The sequence below is a fragment of the Haemaphysalis longicornis genome, unplaced genomic scaffold (genome assembly GCF_048455015.1).
Source record: "Haemaphysalis longicornis isolate Haplotype H1 unplaced genomic scaffold, Haemaphysalis longicornis Haplotype H1 scaffold_5, whole genome shotgun sequence".
NCBI lineage: Eukaryota > Metazoa > Arthropoda > Arachnida > Ixodida > Ixodidae > Haemaphysalis > Haemaphysalis longicornis.
Window position 1 is genome coordinate 58,997,873 of NW_027526385.1, and position 10,630 is coordinate 59,008,502.

The 10,630-nt window shown below is 44.9% G+C and overlaps 1 protein-coding gene across 1 annotated transcript; it reads right to left on the minus strand.

Moving 5' to 3' along the window:
- Positions 1–1,232: 1,232 nt before the first annotated feature.
- On the minus strand, positions 1,233–10,584 carry LOC144138300 (ribosomal L1 domain-containing protein 1-like). The gene is made up of 8 exons (XM_077670506.1): positions 10,480–10,584; positions 10,169–10,332; positions 9,876–10,026; positions 9,013–9,161; positions 7,776–7,877; positions 7,077–7,243; positions 4,068–4,287; positions 1,233–1,458 (listed from the first exon to the last, which is right to left on the minus strand). Exons 1-8 carry the CDS (start codon positions 10,504–10,506, stop codon positions 1,272–1,274), a joined length of 1,167 nt encoding a protein of 388 aa, XP_077526632.1. The 5' UTR covers positions 10,507–10,584; the 3' UTR covers positions 1,233–1,271.
- Between the last annotated feature and the right edge of the window lie 46 nt (positions 10,585–10,630).

The window sequence follows — 10,630 nt, forward strand, 5'->3', positions numbered from 1 at the left end:
GCGGAAACAGCTCGTTCGGCAAGCTTGTAATCCCTGCCTAATTTGCATTTGCCCTTGCCATCCTCAGCCAATTGTACAGCTGGGGATATGACATCATAGGTTCTGTTGTGGGAAATGAGCTGGTGGGTCGCATGGCCATTCCCTTTTTCCCTAATTATGTAGCTTATTTGAGTGCCGTGTGCATTAAAAGTGGTGTCAGTATGATTCTAACGAGGCAATCTTTCAAATGAACCAAACGTGTTTTGTCTGCATGGCCCCTTTAAGTCTTTTAAGCGTTGATTGATTGACTGATTATAGGGTTTAACATGCCGACGCAACGCAGGCGATGAGGCGCGCCGTAGTGGAGGGCTCCGGATTAATTTTGACCACCTGGGGATCTTTAACGTGCGCCGAAATCTCGTACACACGGGCGTTTTTGCTGTTCGCCTCCATCAGAAAACTGGCCGCGGCGGCCAGGAATCGAACCCGCTACTCTTTTAAGCGTTGTGTGGTGCACAAGTCGCATTGCATTTTGTTCTTTCGTCTGACAACGTGCCACTGCCACCAGTGGTCATGAGACATTCTATGGGACATCATTCATGGCAGGCAATGGGATCGCGGGGCCGAAAGCCAGTCTCCCATGTCAAAGAGGTCGATAACACTAACTTCAAGCTGTCAACACATAAGCCAATATGACAGCATTAGTTATCATGGTTTATGTTTAGTTTCTTTAACCAATCTCCTGAATCAGCGACAACAATAACGATGATTGCTTAGGTTGTTGACCGTACCCGTCCCAATGAAGGCAATTATAGTCATGATAATTTTTGTCTCTTTTCTCGGCCAATAACCTGCATTGACAACAGCCAATATGTCAATACCAGCCACCGACTGAAAACTAACTAGATGTGTCTTTTTTTTTTTTTTTCCCCAGTTACCAAGCCTTAGCAACATGCCTACCACCGATGCTACAAGCATGTTAAAGAACTGCACTAATAGAATTTGTATGCACTAAGACAAACCTTGCAAATATTTCTTTGCACAGGACACTTAACTTGCATCTGAACGGTTCTTGCCAATGGTTTCTTAACGTCACAAGCAGCAGCCCACCTGCTTTGAGTGCCAACAATTACTTGAGCAGTGCAGCAGCTGTTGGCCATGCCCATTTGAGCAGCAAGCCATATTACCTAACTGCTCCGGAAACTTATGCTACACTAATAACTGCCACTTATTTGCTACAGACAGGCGAGACGTTCATGTCATACGACGACAGCTTTATTATCCACACTCGGTCACTTCTGCTTGGCTGCCTTTTTCTTGGGTTTCACGACACGCTTTTTGTTTTTGCTCTTGGCAGCCTTGCGAGCCGCCGGCTTCTTGGTCGGCTTCTTGCCTGGCTTGGGTTGGTTCTGGCGGGACTTCTTGTTGCGGAGAGCACTACGAATGAGCAGCCTGCGGCACTTCGCCTTGGCGTCGAACCTGCACAAAAAGAAAGAGGTCAACTCTGTGAAATGCCACAAGGGAGATACCGCGGAAATGAAGCTGCCTTACTGCTTGGAAGTACAGGTCAGTATAGCAACAGAATTGGCGACTTTATGCAAGGAAGGCAAGCATATTTTTTGACATTCTATTGAAATCGCTCTTTTCTATTGAAATTGCTCTATTCAAAATATCCCTATTATCAAAGTGTTTCACTGTTCTCACTGTTATGTGTATGAAGAAATCGTACCAGTTTTTCTGTTTCTTAACTAAACGTCGCTTATAACGAAACTAGTTTTCCGCCCCGATTGCTTTGTTACAATGTGGGGACATGGCTCTGAAGACAATTTTTAAAAATTTTTTGCACTGATTTCAAATATGGCATTATTTTTTGAGTCAGTCAATTAGTTCCCAAAATAATTAGTCATTTTTGGAGGAACATTACACAAAACAGTGTTAGCCATAGAACTGTAATATTTATATTTTCCAATACAATGAACCCTCGTGAATGCAATAAGAGGATCACTTTTTTGATGCACCACTCGAAACTAACTTTACAGCTCATTAAACTTAGGTGTTTGAAATGGCCATTGAAAATGGTACCTTGCCAATGGTGCCACCAAAGTTTAATGAGCTGTAAAATTAGTTCCGAGTGGCGCATCAAAAAAGTGATCTTCTTCTTGCATTCATGAGGGTTCATTGTATTGGAAAATATAAATATTACAGTTCTACAACTGTTTCTTTCTATTGTTCCTCCAAAAATGAATAATTATCTCTAATTATACTGGAAACCAACTGACCAACTGAAAAAATAGTGGCATACTTGAAATCAGTGGAAAAATTGCAGCAAGGCTGACAAGCTTCACAGAGTTTACTTCAAAATTAAAAGGAGCTGTTTTAAGAGCAGTGCCTCCCCTCAAACTGTCAGCAGTTTCTATCAACATGCTTGGCAGTCTCTCGACAATAAGATAAAATGTAAAGCCACAGCCATCCTAGCAACGGAACGGCATTCTACAGAACAGAAGACGCTTTTCGATTACAAGACGTACATGAGACGTCTCGATGTCACACCAAGTGCCAGGCAAGACAAACAGAAAACCAACGGTGGCCATTCTGATGTGCCAAGAACAAACCAACGCCACCGCACATCTGCGCACCAAAATGACTGTCCACAATCCACGCAGGAAATGATCAAAAGCAAAGCACCTAGTGACATATAAGAAAAGCTCATCATGACCATTAACGATAACACTGCCTCCTAATAAACCAAACGAAAATAGCATAAAGTCTAAACAGGTTCTGAGCGTAATCGGTAAACAGGTCCACACTACAGACCATTACCCAAGCTAAAAAAAAAAAAAAAAAAAGCACCAAAGAAAAAAAGATTCATGTACACAAAACAAAATTTTCATTCAAGGAGCACCAAATAAAGTACAACTATATTTGATTTTGTAGTTTCATATACTATACATATACCTTTTGTACACATAATTTGCACATACCTACGTGCAATGACGGTGTCACATTTACCCGTTATACAGTACAGCAGAATCGCGATAATTCAAACTCGGATAATTCAAAACTTTCGGTTAATACAAACAAGTTTTCAAATTTTGGTTAACCTGTTGTTTTCAATGTATTTTTTAAAGCCACCTAATTCAAACTGCTCCATTCAGTAAATTCGTTTATTTCGTACTTTTCGGTTGTCCTTGCCGGAAATTATCTGCTGCATTTGCTGCTTGTAGCTTCACATTTGCATCCTTATATCAGTAACAGTCACAAATAAAGCCGATTACCTAATACAAATGTCAAAGCAATGAACTGGCCAAGGCATCAAAAACTTTGTTTTGAACTCTCATACAAAGACAAAGCAGTCATCCATTCGTTACTTTTTTCCAAAGTGTGAATAGTATTGTACTGTATGTGAATGCTGCATTATTAAATATACCGGAATGTTTTATTACAACACAAGTTGGTATGTTGCCCCCAGTCATATTTTGAGAACTTCTGATAATTCAAACAAAACCTTGCTGTCCCTTTAAGTTTGAACTATTGCGAGTACAGTAGAACCTCGTGGATACATTTTAAAGAAAAAATGCCAGGGAGCAAAGTACTATCTGGGAAAATGTACTATCGGGAAGAAACGCACAATGGGGCATTTTTAGTGCTCGCAACTCAAAGTGTAGTAACCAGGAAATTGCACAAACCAGGAATGTATCAACAGGGTTCTACTGTATACAGTAGCCAACTGTTTTTTCGCTCCGAAAATTCGGACTTGCTGGATACTATTTTGGACTTTCCCGAAGAACTGCCAGTTGTCCCATAGGAGTAATGACTCACAGGTTTTTAAGACTGCTCTATTATTCGGATTATTTTTCGTTCCCCTCCAGGTCCGAAAAATCGGCCGGCTACTGTACTGTGGTAGGCATAAGTTGGGCTTTTTTTCTTTTTTAATTTCTCTATACGCAGATTCTTTTGCCTGGCCCCGAAATAAAGGGAGACGTCCACAATGATCTCGACTACTGAACGCTCTGCAATAATGTTGTCGAATAGGCTCCAAATGGTCAGGGTGGGGGGGGGGGGGGAAGGTCCAGGCGACTGCCACTCACTGGCGCGTCTGGAGGTGGGCGGCCTCGTCCTGGATCTCCATGAGGCGCCTGAGCCGCTTGTCACCCAGCTTCTCGTCGGTGAGGTCCTTGGCCCCCTTGCGCAGGGTCACCAGGCCCGAGCTCCGGACGGTGACCCGGGCGCCCGGAATGGTGGTCAGGTCCCCTTCCACCACTTCCTCGGCCGGCAAGGGCTTCGGCAGGTGGACCACGTTGCGGGAACCTGCACAGCGGGAAACGTTTTGCGCACCGCAAATGAAAGTTAACGGCTGGCGTATCCATAAAAAATTTTTCACACTGAGATACCGTACCCCCCCCCCCCCCAAAAAAGTAAACGAATAAATAAACTAAACGAAGGAAATGAAGAAAGGAAAGTGAACATTCATGATTGAAACAGCGCGAGGGACAGGACGAGAAAGGCTGACAGGGACGGGTGCTGACTGACGACTAAATTTTATTGAAAGAAACAGCGAAATATATATGAAAAAGCAAGAGCGCAAGCAAAGCAAGAAAGGCAAACAAAGGCTACAAAAAGATTATTAAACAGTGGTGTCACCCATTGCAGCCACGCCACCCATATAACTTATCTCTTTTGCATGCAGCGCGATTGACGGCACGCTTACACGAGTCCTTCATTTTATAGATTGTGAACGCCTCCGCAACTTCACATGTGCGTTGTTCTGGGGAAAAGGTGAAAAACGTGCTGTGTTTGTTCAGTTACAAGTTCACGTTCGTATCATTACTGCAGCCATCCTGTTTGTTTTGCACTGCAATCCCAGTCATGCGAGGTAACCGATTCACCTTAATAGTTGCCAATTCTGCATCAACTCTCCACCTTCATTGGGCTTTGCCTGGTGTCTGTCAATGGGTGCAAGGGCATGCTATTGAAGCATCTTCCTTTTTTCTTTTATAAATGGGTCTGGTATTTTGTGCCAGCCTTTGCATCCTTGGTAGGATGCAGGTGGGTGCCAATGTGTAAAGAGAATCAAGAGGCAGATAATGGCAGAGTTTGTGGTTTCTTCGCCGATTCCTATGCAGGGATTGGGAGGAATTTGATATCTGCTAAGGTAACCAATCAACATTTTTCGAAGACGCAATTTTTTAGCATGATGCAATAGGCCATTCCTCCTACCGTTATCAAGATTTCATTATCTGGCAGAACACGAGATGAGTACTGAAGGACGCTCGCCCACACCAACCGAAGATGCTCGTATTAACACGTTCACTGCGCCGTTGGTCACCGGAGGGTCACGGCCAGTGCTCCTATGCAGCAGTGAAATTACGAGCCTGCACGTGCTTGCGGATACAATAAGTTCATCCCACGTGAACGCAGAGATACAATTCTTTTTGCATGGGGTTATAAATAGCCAGAAGAATACTTCGCTGGCGTTAAATGCCGCGACCGTCGCTTGAGAATACTCCATGATGTGCTGCCGTCTGAGGTTTGAAAATGCAACCAATACACACACACATATATATATATATATATATTTATTGCATTGGATACGGGGCAGTGCTATTGTTTTCAAGGAGTGGAGAGGTGGCCTATTTCTCTTTTGTATTTGTATCCTATATCTTTCAGCTTTGTATCTTTGTATCTTACATAGCTCTTTGTACCTGTGTAGTGTTTTACCTTTCAAATAAATGCGCCAAATGCCAGCAAGAAAGGTAGCAGCACAATCTTTTTTGGAGCAAATGAAACGGGCATAGGCGTGTGACCCTCTGGTGGATCACGGCGCATGTAAAACGCGGCCTCAAGAAAGCATGCCGTAGCGAACGCGTTAAGCTGAAAGACGTTCAGCAATAAACATTAGTTGGCCAGCGCAGCACCTGTCAGATGTAGGACATTGCAAGAGTCAATGAGCCATTCCTTGGGATCCGTAGTGACATCGTGCCACTGCCTACAGAAGCTGAAAACTAGACAAATGTGTGAAAACGTAGGTAGTTGCCAACAACCACCTGTATCCCCTGCAGAGCTAGTACTTTGAGAAATCATCTCGTAACATTTCCTGCACACTTCGCCCCCCACTGCTTATAGTGATGTACTATCGGCATCAAATGAAACACGAACACGAAAATATGAACCTGAACGCACAAATAGCGCGATTTCTTTTCATGTAAGCGAAACTGACGCTTGGCTTAATTATAAAAACAACGTTGGGAAAAGTGGATTTCCAAATATACCAATAGCGTGCCATTATAGGAACTCTACGAACAGTACTTTTCAATTTTGAACGTTCTGGTTCATATTTTCGTGTTCGCGTTTCAATTGACGCCGATAGTACGCCAGCTACTCTTCTCAGATGCATGGCAGTTCAGTTGGAAGTTGAGAGTGTCATACGCGTGGTTGTAATGCCATTAATTCGCTGCTACACGCAAAAATCTAATGCGATTAGCTCGAACGTCATTTCTGATATAAGCAGTTCCGCACAACTCATTCACCTGCACAAGCACCTTAAACCTGCCTACTCTCGAACGCGATGACCACGAAATGAAACCAACAAAACTCTCAGCACCAGAGTGTTGATGCGGAAACGTAGTTGAACTTTGAAATAAGACGATTTTTTTGCGCACTCTTCGTGGCAAGTTCTGAAGAAGACGAAGTTCACTAAAACAGCGGCAAAAGGCAAAACATCGTGTTACTTGTTGTTTTGAATTTTTCGGATTTGGCTACTTCTGGCAGGCGACAGTAGCTGCTGAAGCCACTTTTAGAAACGGCTCACACCATTTTTTTTTAGAAAACACTTTTTCTCATATGGTTTCCTTTCACAAAAAACATTTTTAACCCTTGCAAGACGTTTTTCTGTACGTTTAAGCGTCTAAAATATCAGTGCATTTCTCTTTTTGGTCATTACCACCATCATGCCTAACACATTTAATGCCGTTGTGTTTTCCCGTGTAGTACAACCTGCCCAGATGTCATTTAAAACCTTGAACACTTATCGTCATTTTTCGTGTACGTGTGACACGGATATCAGGGGCGTCTTCCCAGCCAGGGCTTGCGCCACTCACCAAACGACATGTGCAGGGGCAGGCTGGGTGACTTGGCCGTCTTGATGTGCAGCGAGTGGATGTTGGACCAGCCGCCCGGCAGCCGGCAATGCAGCATCTCGCAGGCCGCCAGCACGTTCTCGCACGCGTGGGCATCGCTCATGGCCAGGTTGCACACCTTCAGCGAGCTGTGGACGTCGGGGCAAACAAAAGTGCTGCTTGTCTACACTGTCTGCACACATTGCGAGAAACTTTGCTGATGCCGACTGACAGGAATGCAAAGTCTAATGCCCATTAAAACCTCACAGTGGTCACTGCGATGTGAATTTAGATAAATGCCATCTGCGCAGAAACGAAAAACTTCGCCGATGCACTTTACTGTCATGATTCAACAACACTCAGTAACGCAGCCAACGCAAACACACTTGACCGGCTAACCCTTATTTCGCTTAGCACCAGCCTTCACATACCAGTCCTCCCTCTCTTATCCTCAGTCCCTATTATGATGAGCATGTAATCACCCTCGCTGGGCACTCGCTCCTCCCCTTGTCACCAGCACCACGACAACCCCACATAATTGAATTGGTTCGAGGGCGGAAGTGTTATGGCTTCCACTGGCGATACTCGTCAAAGTCTTCTTCGCAACTACTGACACACTGCCGTGATATTTGCAAGCGATTCCAAGATGCAGGGACAGCGGCGGAAATGTTTGCAGCTCACCTGGCCGAACCTTCCCCGCGAAGAGGGAGTTCCGCAGAGGACAAGACTTCCTCGATGTCCCGCCTGAGATGCTTGGAGGACAGGTCGATGCGCCTCGGCAGCCTGCAGGGCACAAACGCGTCTCGTTGCTTTTTCCACAAAACACTCTAGTTTCTCATCGTCCACAGAAATACGTGCCTGCAGAGACAGAAGCACTGTTGTACTCAATTTCCAGGAAAATATTTTTTAACCTTGCAAAAATGAGGAGGGAGGCCACTGGGGAGTATGTACATGAAAATTGGAGGTGGATCGTTCGAACAAACTACACAACTGAAAAATTGGGTTAGATTAGTGAACTAAAAATTGGTGACAATCATCCTTAGTTGTTCTATGACAAAAAAATTCAGCTACCAACATCAAGCTTCAGAATCCAACATTAACGAAGCACAATTAAACCTTGAAGTGATTTGCTTATGGCCTTGCTTTAAGGGCCACACCTCTAACAGCAGCATTACTGCTATTAGGGCATGCCCAAAATTGGTAAGAAATTATTCACATTTCATCGAAAGTACAAAAAAAAAATTAGCAGTGGCTTAGCTCGGCTATGGCAGGATATACGTAGCGGGAGCTGAGTCTCAGCTGGTTTTTCTTAGATTTCCTGGTTGTCCAGGATTAGCTTGATTATCATGCTTACTGCTGCTTCAATGACACGCACACGGTATACGCATTATGTGACACGTGTATTTATCAAGCGGCTCCGGCGCAGCGTCACCAATCGGCCCAGAGCTGAGCTGGTTTCACACGCACACGCCGGTGTTGCTGTGACACACGAGCCATTGGTTCCACACCTGGCCACCCCTTGCATGATCAAGTGGACCGGGCCGCCACGTGCAGAATGGAGGTAGGCGAAGATGCTGGCCGTGGGGGGTGTGTGAGAAACGCTGGGCAGCGAGCAATGTTCTGTGCGCCGTGTGATGTCACTGCTCCTCGCGCACGCACAGCACGGCTCTCCAGGAGCCACACGAAACTGCTCACCCTCGGCCAGTGTAGCTCACGCTACAAATAATGTCTCCAATCGGCAATGACGCTAACTACAACTTCTGGTTTTCATTTCATGCTGCAATGTTCTCTAGTCTCAGAATTCTCTTGACTACAAGCAATGATTTTCGCCATTTGGTGGCACCATTACGGACAAGACCTGTGACTAGTATACAGCTTGCAAAAAGGCGTCTAAGCACAAAAAACGGGCTAAACTTACTTGTTCTTTGCAAAAAACACTTTCCCAAGCAGGCGGTGCAGTATGGGCAGAATCTTGCTGTCGCCCAGGAAGACATCGTAGCCAGCGCAGAGGTTACGCTTGCTCTCGTACGGGGTGTACTCGGTGCGCAATTGGCGCAGAGGAATGATCTGAAAAGGGGACCAGGTCCACACCTCAAAGCACCGTCTCCATTTTAGTTCCCTGCACATAAACTGACGTACATTTACGCTAGCTGAATAGACATGCAGGGCAATCGCTTATTGGAATTGGGAATGAGGGACTCGTTGAATGAACACAGACAGGAAAGACGGCACTTAAACACGCCACGGGGGGTGTCGGCGATGCAGTTCATTCTTTCGCATCGAAACAGGAATTTTGAACTGTTCAAAGAAAAGAAAGTGTAAAAACATTGAGCCGGTTGGGACCCCAGCCTGAAACCTTCGTCTGATCATTTACCATTTCATTTTTCGAAACACGCTGATATGCTAGTATGCTGTAGCTTCAGAAAGTATGGGTGGCTCCAATTACGCAAAACGCCGTCCCAGCATGCTCTAGCCCCTACAAGACACATCGCCGGTACTGTCGTCAGTACTGTCAGTAATGCCGTTTTCGCCGTGCTCCAGGTTATACCAAAGCTGACATCCGCGTATTCTCACCGATTGTCTACAGAATGCGAAAAAATTATGAATTCAGACACTTCACATGGAACAAACCTATTACACATTATCCCAACCGTCTAAAGCGGTTTGTGGGAGATACCCGATAGAATCGCGATAAAAATGCTTCTCATTCGAAAGACGTATTAGCATTAAATTACAATCAGTGAGTTAGAAACGTTTCCCCCTTGACTGCTCTGCACTCACGTCGATGTTTCTCGTGACACCAGCGTCGGCAAGCAGTTCTTTGTAGTGATCGACAGTCAGGTCGGCGTCAAAACGCCGGTCCTTCTTGTCCAAGTCGCCCGTGAAGAGACAAACCTCGGAATTTTCGTTTATCAGGCTGTGCGGAAGGGGTCTGAAACGAGAGGATTACGAAGTGTGAACCTGTTCCACGTTGACCGCTCTGCTTTGAGACTGCGAACATACCAGTGGATTACAAATATGAAAGTGTTTGGCAAGACAGCCGCAGACAGGCGGTTCCTCTGAAGGGGGCTTACATTTTGATCCATTGGGCACTCTTGTCGTAGGGAATCTTCTTGAGTGTAAACTGAAGGTAGACATCGTGCTCCAAAGCAGTATCTTCGTCCAGAAGACTCTTTACTGACTTTTTAGACAAGAATTTGCGCTCTATGTTTCTGAGAGCGTTCAAGGACTCCACAACCTGAAAACCAGAGACAACAAGTTACTAACACAACGCCAGTTTGGTTAAAGACATGTGTTGGCCCTTTATTCTGCCGATTTTGTGAGCTATGCAGCATGCCAATGCAAAAGATCAACTTGGTAACATTATTGGTAAACAGCGTACTACCTTTTTGGCGTCCACGTGGGCTGCCATCTTGAATGCAAAAGGATAAAGCTTTGGATGGCTTCGGCTATATTTTCTCACCAAAAGTGCAGCAAAACGTGCAACCTTTTTCTCTGTCTGTAAAAAATGCTACAGATAATTTAATAAAAATGTT

What these genes read in the sequence shown, in the direction of transcription:
- LOC144138300 (XM_077670506.1), bottom strand. Translation starts at nt 10,506, where the DNA reads ATGGCAGCCCACGTGGACGCCAAAAAG. An exon ending in GTGTTTTTTGCAAAGAACAA is followed by an intron (nt 7,878 to 9,012) that starts GTAAGTTTAGCC and finishes TGTGCCCTGCAG; the next exon opens with GCTGCCGAGGCGCATCGACC. An exon ending in GCCCCTGCACATGTCGTTTG is followed by an intron (nt 4,288 to 7,076) that starts GTGAGTGGCGCA and finishes CCCGCTGTGCAG; the next exon opens with GTTCCCGCAACGTGGTCCAC.